This window comes from Schistocerca serialis, chromosome 3 (assembly GCF_023864345.2).
Source record: "Schistocerca serialis cubense isolate TAMUIC-IGC-003099 chromosome 3, iqSchSeri2.2, whole genome shotgun sequence".
NCBI lineage: Eukaryota > Metazoa > Arthropoda > Insecta > Orthoptera > Acrididae > Schistocerca > Schistocerca serialis.
In genome coordinates this window covers 1031562124-1031580801 of record NC_064640.1, presented here as the reverse complement: position 1 = coordinate 1031580801, position 18678 = coordinate 1031562124, and the positions used below count along the sequence as shown (strand labels likewise).

At 40.0% G+C, this 18678-nt stretch overlaps 1 protein-coding gene across 1 annotated transcript in view; it reads right to left on the bottom strand.

Moving 5' to 3' along the window:
* The window catches only part of LOC126471494 (RNA pseudouridylate synthase domain-containing protein 1-like), a 28717-nt gene extending 11887 nt beyond the window's left edge, over positions 1-16830 (bottom strand). The window contains exons 1-4 of the mRNA XM_050099708.1: positions 16090-16830; positions 15445-15965; positions 4171-4317; positions 3599-3784 (exon numbers count right to left, since the gene is read on the bottom strand). Of these exons, the coding sequence (XP_049955665.1) occupies position 3784; positions 4171-4317; positions 15445-15965; positions 16090-16272 (852 nt within the window). The 5' untranslated portion in view covers positions 16273-16830 and the 3' untranslated portion in view covers positions 3599-3783. The remainder of the gene's footprint in view (positions 1-3598; positions 3785-4170; positions 4318-15444; positions 15966-16089) is intronic.
* Positions 16831-18678: the final 1848 nt, after the last annotated feature.

Sequence of the window (18678 nt, the reverse complement as noted above, 5' to 3'; positions counted from 1 at the left end):
GTGCGAGGAATGGAATTTTCTGCAGCAGTAATGATAATGTTTGTGAGATATTCCACCTGGTCATCACAACTGGAGAAATCTTGTTCTCTGAAGGTTGCCAGGGAGGATTAATGCCACCAGTCAGCCTTAGTAAGCTGCCATTTGGGTGTGCACGCAGGTGGGGTAGGAATCAGCAAATGGATAGCACATGGGAAATGGTCACTCGAGTAGGTGTCAGAAAGAATGAACCATTCAAGATGATGGGCAAGCTGGACAATGTGGAAGGATAGGTCCAAATGGGGATAGGTGTGCGAGGAGTCAGAAAGGAATGTGGGTGCTCCAGTTTTAAGACAGAAGAGGCTGAGTTGATTAAGAAGATCGGCCAAGAGGGTACCCCAAAGGGAATGATGCACACTGAAGTCACTGAGTAGCAGAAATGGGTGAGGTAGCTGCCCAATATGCTGAAGGAAGTCTGCCCTGGTGACACTGAATGATGGAGGGATATAAAGGGAACGAGGGCACTCCAAAAGAAATGCACACTAACTTTTTTATTAATCCATCTTTTATTCTACATGCTTGAAAGTTTTACAGCGTGTAGATACATCCTTTAGGAACAATATTTTCATTTCTCCACATAATGTCCATCCCTCTCAACTGCCTTACGCCATCTTGGAACCAGCGCCTGTATACCTGCACGGTAAAATTCTGGACCAACCTGTTGGAGCCACTGTTTTGCAACGTGTACAAGGGAGTCATCATCTTCAAACCTTGTTCCACAAAGAGAGTCTTTCAGTTTCCCAAATAGACGATAGTCACATGGAGCCAGGTCAGGACTGTAAGGCAGGTGTTTCAGTGTTGTCCATCCTAGTTTTGTGATTGCTTCCATGGTTTTTGACTGACATGTGGTCGTGCATTGTTGTGCAACAGCAAAACATCCTGCTTTTGCTGATGTGGTCAAACACGATTCAGTCGAGCTTGAAGTTTCTTCAGTATCATCACATATGCATCAGAATTTATGGTGGTTCCACTTGGCATGATGACCACAAGCAAGAGTCCTTCGGAATCAAAAAACACAGTAGCCATAACTTTTCCAGCAGAAGGTGTGGTTCTGAATTTTTTTTTCTTGGGTGAATTTGCATGACGCCACTCCACTGATTGCCTCTTCGTCACTGGTGAAAAATGATGGAGCCATGTTTCATCACCTTTCACAATTCTTCCAAGAAATTCATCTCCACCATTGTCGTACAGTTCCAAAAGTTCGCTGCATATCGTTTTTCTTGTTTCTTGGTGAGCCACTGTCAACATCCTGGGAATCCACCTGGCACAAACCTTTTTTAATGCCAACACTTTCACTATTCTGCAAACACTTCCTTCCCCTATCCCAATGTAGCGTGACAATTCGTTCACTGTGATGCGTCTGTCAGCAGTCACCAATTTGTTAACACTCTGCACGTTGTCTGGAGCATGTGCAGTACGAGGCCTGCTGCTGCGAGGACAATCCTCAATATTGGCGTACCCGCTTTCATCACGTAACCTGCTTGCCCACCGACTAACTGTACTGTGATCGACAGCAGCATCTCCATACACCTTTTTCAACCTCTTGTGGATGTTTCCCACTGTCTCGTTTTCACAGCACAGGAATTCTATGACAGCATGTTGCTTCTGACGAATGTCAAGTGTAGCAGCCATCTTGAAGACATGCTGTGACGACACCACTCATGGGAACAGGTTGAACTAAGGTTGAAAACAAGCGGGAAGGATGTATCTACACACTGTAAAACTTTCACACGTGCAGAATGAAAACTGTATTTTTACAAAAATAGTGTGAATTTCTTTTGGAGTGACCCTCGTACAAAGGGAAAATGTTAGGTGTGGAAGGAAAAGGCGAACAGCAAAAGGTTGAAGATGGGTAGTCAGGGAGATGGGCTGACTATGATCATCAAACCATATGAGCAGCATGATGCCCCCATGTGACGGAATGCTCTGCCTTCAGGAAACAAAATTGTGTCCTCACGACCTCTTTGAGCTTTCATATTTCCTCCCAGTTTGTTTTGACCTTCCCCTTGAGGTCGTCAAGGGGAAGGTCAAAACAAACTGGAAGGAAATGTGAAAGCTTAAAGAGGTCATGAGGACACAATTTTGTTTCCTGAAGGCAGAGTATAAGGGGACACTTGTGATGCCAAAAGCAGCCGTAAATCCTCTTTATTGGATTGAAGACCGCGAACATTCCATTACACAGAAAAACTGTTGGCGGTGCGCACCGCCGACACAGAAGTCGGTCGGACTAAGGTATCATGTGGGAACACTGTCGAAGAGGACCTTTGTGTCTGCAAAGGAGAAGACCATTTGTCTTTGGTGGACTTCTTCGAGCCTTTCCGGTTATCAGTGGAAGACTCAGGTGTGGTGGTGGTGGTTAGTGTTTAACGTCCCGTCGACAACGAGGTCATTAGAGATGGAGCGCAAGCTCGGGTTAGGGAAGGATTGCGAAGGAAATCGGCCATGCCCTTTCAAAGGAACCATCTCGGCATTCGCCTGAAACGATTTAGGGAAGACTCAGGTGTTGTCTAGCTGGAGGGACATAGGAAGTCTTCATGGGGGTACTCTTTTTGTCCTTTCTGGCCTACCGGTTGTGTAGCTGGTGGCTTCGCCCCTTGAAGCAAGAGTTTGGTGGCTCATTGCACAGCTGTACAGGGGGATAGCGATGCTACCTTGACACTGGGCAATTTCACACTGAATTTGAGGTTGCATGGCCATATTCTTCACGGAGCAAGGGGGTAACAAAAACAAAACTATAGGTGCCAGATGGGAGAACACAGGGTTTGCGACTAGCCAGTAACTTTCGAGTGACTGGGTATGGTACTTTTTCCTTTGCCCGGATCTCCTGGACAGCCCACTCATCAAGAAACATGGGACAATCTCGAGAGGAGGCACCATGGCCACCGGGGGACAGAGTACTAGCAAGCGTAACGTGGAGCTCCCGGCACTGCCGCAGCTCTGAGCTGAGGCAATGAGCCCTCCCATCCACGGGGCACTTGTTTGAACAGCCTGATCTACGCTGTTTGTTTCTTTGCACAAGAATGTTTCTGCTGTTGGTGCTCACTTTTCTGAGTTTTGTTTGCAACACAATACATCTCAGAGAAGATAATCTGTTGCGAAAAGATTTATGTTTGCCACAGCATTGGCAGGTGTTTGTATGTTTATTAGCTCTTAAGGTGAATGCTGGTATGATTCTATGTCCAATTTCCTGACCTATGCTCACCTAATCCATCGTGGTTTGGTAATGTTTTGTATATGTATATATTGTTTCTGTAATGTATCTGACATGTCTGATACTGTTCTACTGAATGGTCTATGGACAAATAATGCAAACAGAACAGTCTACACATTGCAACATATCATCGGTCAATGTGAAGAGTGTTTGATGTGTCAGAATCGCTTTATGAGAACCATAATATTGGCCATTGATTATTTTTTTTTACATTTCCAAGGTGTATTAGAATCCAGTTATATACACCTTTTTCAATAACATCAGAAAAAATTGTAAATAGCAAGATGGGTTGATAGTTTGTCACACTTGTAATATCTCAAATTTTATAAGAACACCTAACAACATACTTACTTCTTCCTGGAACAATTCCTTGCAGCAGGGAGACATACGTTAATGGACAACACTTCATTAACTTTTACAGGGAATTAAACCCACTGTCTGACCCAGTGTGTCACTTCAATTACCTCTATGCAAAGTAAATTTATCTTTTTCATTCATTCACACATGTCCATAGATCCCATCAAGAAATTAGACCTTCTGAAATGAGGAATAAGTCAAATTATGCATTAACAAAAGACAAGAAAATTATGGAAACTTATTCTGATTGATTCTTACATATGGACATTCCCAAATACCACATTCTTATTCACACAATTTAATTAACTATAGCCCTCTGGCCAAAATGTTACTTCACAGAGGCCAAATAGCAAAAGGTGTGGCACATCAGAATTTACGGTCCCTGATGTGTAAGTATCGTCATCATAATGCTACACGCTCAGGAATAGATGTACGGCACATATTATTCAAATAATCTCCTCAGAAACTATAACAATAGAAGATAATGAAGCCACAGAGAGCAAGCTGCATACTATGGACACGTTAGCCACTGTAACTAACCAATAACTTAAGGAATTGTTGCTCACCAGTCTTGGGTGTCCAATTTCTTGAATACATTTTCATCTAAGTCATTTAAAGCTTCTACCACCATCCATGTGTGTGGATTATTTTCATTTTTGAATGGATCTGCAGTCTGAATATCTATAGATTCAATGTCATTTGGTATAACCAGCCTATAAATATTAAAAAAAAATGTTTGTATCGTAGGCATACACAGAGTTTACTCATTTAATAAATTTATATCTCATGGTGCTAACAGCTGAAATATTTTAAACTTCATAACATACTTTCAAGTGCTAAAATGTGAAACATTATTCTCAGACAAATATGGTAAAGCCAACAAGCACTACACACGCTATGTGACCGAAAATGTCCGGGCACCCATTATTGTTCACTCCATGTTCAATATGGATTCTGTAATCAGTAATCTTATGAAAAACAGCTCACACTGTCTATCCACGAGATCCAGAATGCAATAGGTAGCTGTGCCCAGGTCAAAGTCAAGTCTCTAAACTTCTAAAAAACATTCCATGCCTGTCATCTGGGCTCTTAGGTCATTCCAACAAGTGGCAGAGAATACTGAGAAGATCAGCCTTGTGCATGAAGTTTCAACAAAGCTCACAATTTTCAGCATTGTCTCCAAAACCAATCGGGGGCCTTTGGCTCCGAGTCAAGTGGAAGAACTGAACTAGAGACATCGGAGGTTCTTTGACAGCTAGGCTGCACTTCCTGTACTTGTGAAATAGTGTTGTGAACTGTAGGGTGCCCCTAAAGGGGTCAGGTGTGCACCACCCATAAGAAGCTGCTACTCAGGTAGCTGACTGCGTGTGGGATGCGCACAAGTGGTTTTCCCCCCCCCCCCCCCCCCCCCCCCCCAATTAGGTGACTCTCCATCCATCCCAGATAACGATAGCTGTAGGAAACCCAGAAGTATCAGTTTTTCAACCATTCACATAAAATGTCAGAGTTTGAAGCGCTCCTGAAAGTCAGTGAAGCTCACATAATACTAGATACAGAAAGCTGGTTGAAACCTGAAATTGACAACAGTGAGATTTTTGGAGAAAATTTTAGTGTATATTGAAAGGATAGACAAATAGGACATGGAAGTGGTGTATTTGTTACAGTAGACAGGAAACTCAAATCCACTGAGATATAAATTGGAGCTGTATAAAACAGGGTGGGCATGAAACGGTAATTGGATCCTTCTATCACCCACCAGACTCATCTCCTAATGTAACCGAAAACTTCAAAGAAAAGCTCAGTTCATCTGTATGTAAGTTCCCCAATCATACTGCAATCACTGGAGACTTTCATCACCCAATAATTAATTGGGAAAATTGCCTTTTGTTAATGGTGGGCATGATAAGACAGCATGTGAAACATTACTAAATGCCTTCTCCGACAACTACCTAGATCAGATAGTTAGAAACCCCATTCATAATGAAAATATATTGGCTCTAATGGCAACAAACAGACCTAACCTTTTTGAGGATATCCACATCAAAAGTAGTATCAGTGATCATGACGTAATCGTGGCAACAATGATTATCAAAGTACAAAGGACAACTAAAATAAGCAGGAAGATATATACATTCAGTATCCTAAATAAAATATCAGTTGTCTCATACCTCTTTGGGGAACTTTGAACTTTCAGCACAGGGCAGGAGCATGTAGAGGAACTACAGCTCAAGTTTAAAAGAATAGTTGACCATGTACTGGATAGATATGTACCCAGTAGAACTGTTCATAATGGAAGGGAACCTCCATGGTATACAGTCACTGTAAGGAAACTTCTAAAGAAACAGAGATTACTGCATGTTGTTGTTGTTGTTGCTGTTGTGGTCTTCAGTCCAGAGATTGGTTTGATGCAGCTCTCCATGCTACTCTATCCTGTGCAAGGTTCTTCATCTCCCAGTACCTACTGCAACCTACATCCTTCTGAATCTGTTTAGTGTATTCCTCTCTTGGTCTCCCTCTACGATTTTTACCCTCCACGCTGCCCTCCAATACTAAATTGGTGATCCCTTGATGCCTCAGAATATGCTCTACCAACCGATCCCTTCTTCTAGTCAAGTTGTGCCACAAACTCCTCTAATAGGCGTAAAATAAAGCATAGGGCTACAGGTATAGAGATGTTGAATGAAACATGTTTGGCTGTCAAGGGAGCAATGTGTGATGCCTTCAATGACTACCGCAGAAGAATATTGTCAAATGACATTTCACAAAACCCAAAGAAATTCTGGTCATATATAAATGATGTCAGTGGCACCGAAAATAATCTCCACTCCCTAGTGAATGAGGCAGGAACAGAAATTGAGGATAGCAAAGCAAAATCAGAAATGCACAACTTGTTTTCAAATGTTCCTTTACAAGGGAAAACTTGGGAGCATTGCACCAATTTGATCCTTATACCACTGAAAAGATGAGTGAAATAGATACTTGTGTCAGCAGTGTGGAGAAACAGCTGAGCTCAATAAAACTGAACAAAACTATAGGCCCCAATGAAATCCCTGTCAGATTCTATACTGCATTTTTGGCTGAGTTAGCTCTTCTTCTAGCTATAGTCTATCAAAGATCCCTCTAACAAAGAACCGTGCCTGGTTTTGGTAAAATGCACAGGCCACACCAGTCTAAAAGAAGGGTAGAATAATTGAGCCACAAAACTACCATTAAAGACCCTTGACATCAGTTTGTTGTAGAATCTTAGAAGATATTCTGAGCTCAAACATAATGAGGTATCTTGAACAGAATGGCCTCTTCAGTGATAACCAGCGTGGATTCTGCAAACACTGATCATGTGAAATCCAACTCATACTCTTCTCATATGACATAATGGAAGCTTTGGGTCAAGGCAACCAGGTAGATTCAATGCTTCTCGATTTCCAAAGAGCATTTGACTTAGTACTGCACATACGTTTATTGTCAAAAATATGATCATAGGAGGGTATCATATGAAATTTGTGACTGGATTGAGGACTTTTTGGTAGGGAGGACACAGAATGATATTTCGTATGGAGGGTCATCATCACATGTAGAAGTAACTACTAGTGTGCCCCACGCCAGTGTGTTGGAACCCTTGCTATTCACGTTGTAAGTTAATGACCTTGCAGACAATATTTATAGCAACCTCAGACTTTATTACTATAATATCAATGAGTAACTGTGGAATCGGCCAACTCATACAAATACCTTGGTGTAACACTTTGTAGGGATATGAAATGAAATGATCGCATAGGTTCAGTTGTGCGTAAAGCAGATGGTAGACTTCGGTTTATTGGTAGACCAATGGGGAAGTTTCATGACCATTTCTAGAATATTGCTCAAGTATTTGGGACCCATACCAGATGGGGCTAACAGAGGATACTGAACATATACAGAGAAGGGCAGCATGAATGGTCCCAGGTTGGTCTGATCCAAAGAAGAGTGTCAGTGAGATACCAAACGAATTGAACTGGAAGACTCTTGAAGATAGACGTTAACTATCCCAAGAAATCCTCTTTACAGAGTTTCTAGAACTGGTGTTAAATGATGACTCTAGGAATATACTAACACCCTGCTACATATCACACAGGGATCGTGAGGATGAGATTAGTGTAATTACTGCATGCGCAGAGGCATTCAAACAATCATTCTTCCCATGCTCCGCACGTGAATGGAATGGGAAGAAACCCTAATAACTGATACAATAGGGTGTATCCTCTGTCATGCACTTCACAGTGGTTTGCAGAGTATAGATGAAGATGTAGATTCAGTTCTGAATCTAAATAATCTACAGGTATAGGCTGCTGGATCTCTGGTGGTTACAAATTACCTTAGGATATCCCAGCTGTTAGAGGATACATAGCAATGAAGCAAAATAGTTCTGCCAAGAACTACCTGACAAAGGACTTAGGGAATACCCTCCGGCTCTTACAGCTAAACATAGAGGGAACAAGCAGAGCAAAAAGTGAGTATCTCACTCAAATATTGATTGAAAACAAGGTGGACGTTGTTCCACTACAGGAAACCCACTGCTCAGACGAAACCCAACTTCATTCCAGGTGTAAGCTCCCTGGCTACACGTTAGCTGCTGCGACATACCATGCAAGTTACGGATCTGCAACATATATCAAGAATGATGTTGAAGAGGTAATAGATGTCCAAAGAAAAATGGAGAATAACATCCATACCATCAGGCTGAAAGTCGCCAACACAGAGATTGTGAACATCTATAAGCCCCCAGCACAGCCATGGGTAAATGAAGCTGCTCAAAATATTCCACATCCAGGAATAGTAATTGGAGACTTCAACGGCCATAACACACAATGGGGCTACAGCACCATGAATGAAGATGGTGAGAAAGTATCAGAATGGGCTGAAATGGAACGCCTTTTCTTACTATTTGACGGGAAGGACAAAGGGACATACCGCTCAGCTAGATGGGCTCAGGACTACACTCCCGATCTCTGTTTCGTTACCACTAACAACAAAGGAGTACCCTTGCAGAGCAGCAGGAAGGTGCTCAGTGATTTCCCTAGAAGCCAACACCGACCTGTACTGGTGAAAATTGGACTCGAAATCCCAGTTGTGAAGTCTATACCAAAGCCACAATGGAACTTCCAAAAAGCCAAATGGGAAAAATTCTCTGAAGAGGTTGATCATATTATTCAGTTTATTCCACCTAAAGTTAGGCACTACGACCGCTTTGCTAGACTAATTCATTCCATTGCCAGAAAACATATTCCAAGAGGCTACTGAGAGAACTACATTCCTGGATGGAGCCCTAGATGTCAAGAATTGTATGACGAATTTAAAACGACTCGAGACACCAAGGTAGCAGATGAATTGATTTCGGCCCTAGATTCAGCTAGGCAAAAGAAATGGATGGAACTAACTGAAAACATGTCTTTCTAACACTCGAGTAAGAAAGCTTGGAATTTATTAAGAAAGCTTGGCAGTGCCACAAAAGTTAATATCTTATCAGACAAAATAAATCCTAACAAAATAGCAGCCAGGATTGTTAATATAACAAGAACACCAAGCAACAACAACAAACAGAAAGCCAAAGAAATAAAACATGAGCTAAAGTCTAAAATGTCTCAAGCACAGCCTTCCGAATTTGCACAGAAAATCTCTGCAGCCGAAGTTGTTTCAGCCCTAGATACTCTGAAATCTGGTAAAGCGGCTGGTTGTGATGGTATATACCTGGAGTTCCTTAAACATGCTGGCCAAGGTGCAGTGCAGTGGCTAACTGCACTGTTTAATGAAATTCTCGCAACAGGAAGACTGCCAAATCTTTTAAGAAAACTAAAATAATTGCCATCCTGAAACCGTCAAAATCTGGTAACAATCCTGAAGACTATAGACCCATTGCACTTCTAAGTGTCTGCTATAAACTGCTGGAGAGAGTACTCTATAATAGAATTGCACCAACTATCCTGAAACACATTCCTGTAGAACAGGCTGGCTTCAGACGAGACCGCAGTTGTAGTGATCAAGTGCTAGTGTTGGCAACATACATAGAGAAGGGCTTCGAAGACCTGAAGAAAACAATGGCCGTGTTTATTGACCTAACATCAGCATATGATACAGTGTGGCGGAAAGGCATGCTTCTTAAGTTCTTAAGAATAATTCCATGTAAAGGAATTGCACAACTACTCAATAACATGCTGTCGAACAGGAAATTCCAAGTTCACCTAAAAGGTCAAGTAAGCAAGGTATACAATTTAAATGACAGACTACCACAAGGATCAGTATTGGCCCCCCTACTTTTCAATTTATAAGTCGCTGACTTGCCAGAAACGAAAGCAAGAACATTTATCTATGCTGATGACATAGCCTTGGTGACGCAGGCTAACAATTTTACAACTTCAGAAATGACTCTCACTCAGGATCTGCGAATTCTAGATGAATTTTGAATACTCCACCTTCCATTTGAGTAATAGGCATGCTCGCTATAAACCGCAAATTTCCTTTAGAAATCAGTTGCCGTCATATAACCCATTCCCAAAATATCTCGGCGTGACCTTGGATCGTTCGCTAACATATAGAAAACACCTAACTGAAACAGCTTTAAAAATGAGAACCAGAAACAATATATTACACAAACTCTCCGGAACAAGCTGGGGACCTAAGGCATCAGCACTCAAAACAACTGCCCTCTCACTTGTATACTCTGTTGGGGAATATTGCAGCCCAGTATGGCTGAACAGCGCTCATACAGCCATGGTAGACACGCAGCTGAATGTAGCCATGAGAAGCGTATCCGGGACAATAAAATCCACACCCACAGAACGGCTACCTGTTCTGTCTAATATTGCACCACCGAAGTTACGACGTCAAGCAGCGTTGAAAAGGGAATGGGAGAAATGCTCCAAGAATCCCGAGTTACCGCTACACCAGGACTGTGATGCCACTCAAAGGCAACGTCTTAAGTCCAGGAAACCCTCCTGGAGACTTGGAAAAAGGCTTACTTCTGAAGGATTCCAACCAGAAACAGCATGGCGGGAAGCATGGTTTGCAGCCAATCCCGATTCTGCAGGTCTCATTTCTCATCATACACGAGTCCCTTCTGGATTCCACTTACCTAGGAGGTCGTGGACCACCCTAAATCGCATACGCACCAAGCACGGAAATTGCCAGGACTTGAAGCATAAGTGGGGAATCGCTGAAAGTGCCAAGTGTGACTGCGGACACCAACGACAAACAGTACACCACATAGTCACAGAGTGTCCCCTACGGAAATATGCTGGAACTCTGACCAGCATACATGAGGTCTCTGAACAAGCAATCTTCTGGCTGGATACTTTAGATATTAACCTATAGTTTTTATTACAACTTGAAGCTCTGTTTGTCAATATTACTGTTTATAAAAACCACATTTTCTCTTTTACATGTAACTCATCCTAGTGATTTTATCCGTATGTATATTATTGAGACTTTTATTACCATACATGAATGTAATCTATTAAATTTGTAGTATATGCATATTGTGTTACCAGTAACATCATTGCTGTTCAATTCAAGTAATGTATCCTTAATGCCAAACGAAATAATAATAAAAAAAGTTCTGAATGATCACACAGTGAACGAAATTCGATGTTACATATTATGCAACTAACTCTGGGATTGATTTGACAGTCTCTTAGTACATGTAACTCTGCATGCTACTCTTAATGTGGAGAAATCATCTGGTGTAAAAAATATTTTTTTTATTTTTTATTTTTTTCTCCCCATGTGTACTCCAAGAGGGTGTTATAGGACTTTTACTCTTGTTGATACATAAAAATGACTAGGAGTATAACACTGGAGGCTCAATGTGGTTGTTTGGTACTGATATTATTGTATGTATGAAAGATGCCACAACAGAAAACTGCATAAAGAACTACTCAGGATCGAAGCAACAGTGTCTTTTCCAACAAGAGTCAAGTAACATGTTACTTCCCTCCCCACATGTGGCTTGTGAAAGACCACAATAGTAAAACGAGAGAAATTTGAGATTGAAAACAAGCTTCCCATTAGTTAATTGTTCCTGCACACCATTTGCAAGTGCAACAGGAGAGAGGGGGAAAATAAATAAATACCATTGTTCAACCTGATCCTTGACAAAGTAATGAGGGAATGTGAAAAAGAACTGAAAATCCAAGGACACTGGAAACCAACACAACCTGGGACAAGATAGAAATCTCAAACACAGCTTTTGCTGATGACCTGTCCACACATTCTGATAATGAATCAACAGCAACCAGACAAATAGAAATATTAAAAGAATGTGCAGAAAAGTAAGCCTGCCAATATCCTTCCAAAAGTCTGAATTCTTCTTCTCAAAATTAAACGCCCAAAAATTACACAAAATACAGCAAGACAAAAAGAGTTACACATTATAAATATTTAGGTGAAATATTTCAACCTACAAGAGCAGAAAACATCTCATGGAAGACTCTACCACAAAAAATGAATAGAGCTTACGGCAAAATGCAAGACATGTATAATAATAAACGCACGTCCATTCAAACAAAGATGAGATACAACAACACAGTAATCAAACCTGAAGTACTATATGCAAGTAAGACACTAATATTCCGTACGAAACGTAAAATGGAAAGCATACTGTAGGGAGAACGCAAAACAAGGAGAAAAATTCTTGCCCCAAAGCTGATAGAAGAAGGATACACATTACACTCTATGACAACCACAGAGAAGATGTCAAACCTAGCAGCAGTCAGAAAAAGAATGCTGAAATCGCTAAGGGCACATCAGCAAGCTACCACCAACCACATTCACCAACAGGATTCTGACACATATACAAGTGGTCAAGTCAACAACATGATGGATCACACAAGTCAAACCTGCCCTAGAAAAAGCACAAAAAAAAGAGATCCAATAGAAATTCAAGACAGAAAGTGGAATGTTAGGTCAGAGAGTGAAGTCTCAAAGAAACCAGTGACTGAGGATGGGAAGAGACTCGCTGAAGAAAAAAATGAGAAAATCGTGGAAGGTCAGAAAGAATGCTAAAATGAAGCAGAATGCTTTGCGTGATCCTACAGCGTCTCGAGGTAAATAAATAAGTGATGATGATGATGATAATAATAATAATATACAGAGACACACCTAACTGCTAATGCTACAGCATTTAAATTTTGTTGTAGCCTTGCACCATGCTCAGGAGGAGGAGGAGGAGGAGGAGGAGATTAGTGTTTAACGTCCCGTCGACAACGAGGTCATTAGAGATGGAGCGCAAGCTTGGGCGAGGGAATGATGGGGAAGGAAATCGGCCGTGCCCTTTCAAACGAACCATCCCGGCATTTGCCTGAAGCGATTTAGGGAAATCACGGAAAACCCAAATCAGGATGGCCGGAGACGGGATTGAACAGTCGTCCTCTCGAATGCGAGTCCAGTGTGCTAATCACTGAGCCACCTCACTCGGTACCATGCTCAGGTACAAAGAACTTGCTGCCATACATTTGGAAGCAGTTAGTCCTAGGGTTTTTATATGTAATTTATTTTCACCTTTGGCAAAGTTTGCTACAGTTAAAAATACTGAGTAGCAACATAGTTTCGGAGTCTATGTTACACTATAGGTCTCTTGCAACTGGCTAGATATGGCAGTTAAAAGGTTGGAGGAATGCAGTAGCATACCATCTCCAATAGGGTCATGCCTAATACAGCGCCATGGTGTTCAATCAAACCTTCGGGCTGATAAAAACTTTACCTTTCACTGGCTGAAGTGTAGTAAATATTTGCTACAAGATTTTCATGCAGAGAGATCAGACCTATAATTGTTACTTTCATTCACTATCAATAAGGGGACCAAATGGCAATCAGATTTTTGTAATTTTTTATATTTATAATACGTGAAGTTCAGAACTCAAATATACCCCTCCCCCCAATCAGTTCAATGCAACTATCAAAAATTCTCGAGAAAATTGATTTTGAAGTTTTCCAGTCATGTTTAATATGCTAAAATATGTTACATATTATTCAACAAGCAGTGTGTGGGTGGCCTGGCTTCAATTCCACATGGAATCAAATTTTTAAACAAAGGTTCATGTTCTACTAGCATTTCTGTGACGTGTAGAAGACATAAAGCACACAAGACTTGTAATTGCTAAATCGAGTCTTCTTTCAGTCTGTTTTTTACCATTCACTTTGAATACCTGTCATTTTAATATAAACTTCATCAAATATATGCTAATTAACACATCTAATTATGATTTTATGAGAAATGCATGTCTTATTATTTCTAATTATATACTGCACAGAAAAATCCAGTTTTTACTGGAAACAAAAATGCTTAATTACCAATCTTTTATAAAAGATTGTATAGTTTAAAAATCACAAATTATATTTTTTCTATCTTTTTGAATTTTATGCTTCATGTAAAAGATCACAGAATGTGTAACTTTGTTTAAAAAATTGATTCTGCTATGATTCAAACCCACGACCCCCACACATCATGTAAACACTTTCAAATAGCCACACTGCTTGTTGACAGACCACCCTCTTAGTTTAGCATACTAAAAAACGGTCAGAAAACTTCAAAGCCTATTTTCTCAAGTATTTTTGAAAGTTTCATCAAAGCACTTTGGGAGACGTATACTGGAGCTCTGAACTTAAAGTAAAATAAATATAAAAATTAAAAAATCCAAAAGCCATGTGTGTAAGATGTTCAGCTTATATGTCTGAACAAGTACCATTAGTTCCAGCAAATCATTCTAATTTTCTTCAAAATTATAATACAACAATCTCTGCTTTCTGGACAAGAATATAATCACAGTAATAAGAAAAATTTACATTTCCTAACCATTGCCATCATATAGTAAGCATGTAACTGTGTAACACACTTAAGAATACCTACATCCATTTTCCCATCTACCAAAAGTAATATTGGACTCAAACAGACAAAGCCTTTTCAAACTGTCAACTTCCTGCACTGAATTAGACTGTTGACACAATACCATAAACCAGACAGCCAGCACATCTCCATTTGTAAGTCCCACCATGTGCTCACAAACAACACTACACAAAACCATTTTCTACACTAGTGACAGCACTGACTGCATCACTGAGTAAACTTTTACATTTGTTTTGTAATCAGCGATTTCTGGAGAGCAGGAAGCCAAGAAAATAAATTCCTATTACTTGTCAATGGAATGCATAGTCCCTTACATCTGTGCCTATGCTTGAACAGCAATTGGATGTATGGTAACTGTCAATTTCACCACCAGTTGACTTATTAGGTTGTCATGGTAATGATGGGTTTTGGAAAACCCTATTACTTCCACTTCACATTACAGACACAGTGAATCTGGGTACATGTAATTCATGTGAAATCTCTGAGCTTGAGGGTTCCTACGATTTCAACAGAGGAATGTAGTTCACTATAACATGTGGGTTGCATCAATTACCTCTGTTAACATAATGACAGGAACTACATATGATGAAGAGTAGGTGCGCGCGTTTTATACCCTCAGATGCAAAGCCAAACCCCAAATGCCTGGAAGTTTTTGGTCACAAAGTGCAATTACAGCATGACAAACCGGTCTGGAATTGAAACATCACACATTAACAGCAAGATACCGTATATATACGCAATTTCTTTAGCAAATCCCTGACTTACACATATTTTCTCTCTCTCTCTCTCTCTCTCTCTCTCTCTCTCTCTCTCTCTCTCTCTCTCTCTCTCTCTCCCCCCCCCCCCCCCAAAAAAAAAAAAATATATATAAATTTATTATTCAACATACTTCTCTTAACAAATAATAATAAAAAAAAATTATCACAGCAAAATGTTGTTGGAATATTCTATGGCAGTCCATACTCACCTATAAGAATGTAAATACATTCGAGTTGGTAAACTATCGTTTTTATTACTATACGTGTAATCTCCAACAATGGTGTGACCTATGCTCATGCAATGAACGCGCAGCTGATGTCTTCTTCCAGTGACTGGCCTTAACAATACTTTTGTGGCTGGATATGTTCCATAAAGCCCACGCTGAAGAACTAGCAATCGTGTATGTGCAAATTTTGCGTAACAGCTGTTAGGATCAGAAGCCAGACACATGCGATGGTTACCATGTCGTTCCCTTTTGTCTTCACCAATTGGATCTGTAATGTCCATAAGCTCTTTAGCAACATGTCCTCGAACAATGGCCACGTAATACTTTTTCGTTTTTCTTGTTTCAAAAGCTGTTGCTGCTGCTTTCGCTGCACGTTTGTGTAAAGCAATACAAACAGCACCACTTGTTGCAAAGTCCAAACGATGCACGAAGTGAAAGTCATGTGCAAGCTTCTGGTTTATTAATTCTGGATGTAACTTTCGTAGCTGCAGTTGTAAAGAAACCTGGATGGACGGTTGAGAAGTGAAGGAAGCAAGAGGCAAAGACCATTACCACAACAAATCAGTATAAACAACAATACATTGCTGAGACATAAGTATATTCACAGTTATAGTGTAACATACTGACCTTAACAGATGGATCATCACTGTTCATAACAACATCATAAGATTTATTTGCAATAATAAAATTTTTACTTATATGCAGAATTTGGACTGAACTTTCCTTCGTATCGCGGAACCAATTCCAAAATGCGAGAAAACTGTGCCATATCTTTAATACTATATTCAGAAAAAACTTTTTAATCTTCATTATTAATCCCCGTCGATATCACTTAAGTCCTATAAAATTTAAAGGTTATTTTGTGATTCTTATTCTTAACATGCAGTGACTGTAATCTGCAGTAGGGTTTTGGCATTTATGAACTCTGCTGGCGATGCAAAAGGATAAAAAACCCTAACAAATATACCACAATGACAATTTACATGGAAGATGCACAAAAGCTTCCTCCCAGACGTGTTTGGTGGCTACAGAACATGGCAAACTATTCCAGCTGTTGGTTGTCGTCAGATGTACTTCACTCCCCGTCAACAAACACTGCTGTTGCTTGGTGCTGTGTAATACCTACTGTTTCCTAGCATGCAAAAATTACAATTCACATACTCTTAAATACATAGATTTCAGTCACAACGCAACTACCATCTTCCTACTGGCGAAACGACACTCTTTTTTTTGACACACAAACAACTTCATAAATTTATTAAGTCGTCTGATTGTAAAACAAAAGCTGGCAATAATATTTACAACGTGGTTTAATAACTGACATCTATGCTGGTTGACATGCACTTTCGAATAGCGACGCCAAATACTACTCGGAGCTTCAGACAACTGTTGCCAACATTACGGGTACATCGCACATATTATCAAACAAACGTGTTAAGCTTCCTGCTTTAGGATGATTCTGACGTCTCAAAACGTTCAGAAGTAATGAAACACTATGTTTCTCAATTAATAAAAAATAGTGATACAGATTTAAGCTTGCAATCCGCAGTACACAACATAAAGACAGAGTGATCTTGACAGCCGACCATTAAACTGTAATCACAGTGACTGTAATATTACTGGAAGAATATATAAGGCATAACCATGGAGGCATGATGATAAAAACTCACTAAAATTAAATAAAGTTGCAATTAAATGTAAACTTGGCTTAACAGCAAGAGCTGAATTGCAATATCGATTGTAAAACACTACGAAATGTTACAAAACATATAACTAAAGGCCCCGTGTAAACTTTGTGACTCTAATGGCTGTATTTTAGATACAGTAAGGCCTTGTACCTCAGATGTACATGGGTTTCCGAAATGTTTGTGCTGTACCAATTTACTACTCTTCCTTGTTCAGAAAAGCCGTCTCTGAACCAGGTGACTTTGTTTTCTTTTCATCCAACAATGTAGGCCAATCCGTTCATGGTCTCTAAGGGAGTTATAAGTAGGCGCATTCAGGCTCGACAATTTGCGTTGTAAGACTTCCACTTCCCTTGGAGAAGATAACGTGTCTGATAGTTCTTTGTCACTTCCGGTTTATCAGTGGAACAATATTCTTATACTTAGTGATTTCTTCATTTTCAGTTTGCATCACCACAGTTTACGAATTGGGTGAAGTATGCCTGGTACGCAGCACAATAAGCATAACAACGGCCACGACCATCTTTTACTCCATTACAATTCTGTCTAAATAAATCTGATAAGTTCTGTGAAAAACCTGAATACATTAATTTTTCTTTTGTCAGTTGCGCCTGGCGAAATGGAAAATGTTTGTTTTAGTCATCCAATACATAGTTCGCATTTTTGTGGCGACCACAGGAAATAAACAAGGAGCTGTTTCACAACTGGCAAAATCTAAATTACCCTAAAATTATCACACGAACTATGCTACAGGAATTATTATAAAACATTCAAGGTCATCACATTAAAGTTCTGACTGATGGAAATGGACTGTAATGTAGCATCATACGCTGCTTTGATTACTTTTCCTCCACTAGTCATTTGTGTAACATCTGCATCTACAATTATGATATGAATTCCAAGTTGTTCAACAAATTAATAATTTGAGACATTATTTCTATGGTTTAACTCTTAAAATTGACATGTGTGCACTTTGGACTTCGCCCTACGCGGCGCTACGTCCTGTTGCCGCGGCTGTCTCCGTATTCGCCGATTCGCGTGCTAATGCTCGGTAAAAATGAGTAACTTGTACATCTTTTTTAAAAGATTTGCAGTGCTCCTTAGCAATTAAAGTTCTGACAGAGCGTTTCTTTGGGTGTGTTTTTGCTGCGTGAAAAATTTCAGAATGGGTTTCTACAGTCCAACTGGACCATTCCCTTGTAAGGAAAATGAAGTTGCTGGTACAAATCTCGTTGGACTGCCGATGTGTATCGCTTCAGTTCCTTTTCTTTTTGTCCTGCAAATAGCTAGAACGGAATTCAGTAAAACAAACGCTAACAAAACCCTTGCATTGTAACAACTGAAGGATCATCCTACTTTTATTTATTTTTATTTTTAGTTGTCAACCTCCAATAAAGCAGTAAACCGCAGTCATTATTAGTTTGTTATTGTTACTACAATTATTGTTATTCATTCAGTTTTCCAATTACTATTTGGTACCGATGCACATGATCAGTGAACCTGGAAAAATGGAATGTTGCAATTTTCGTCA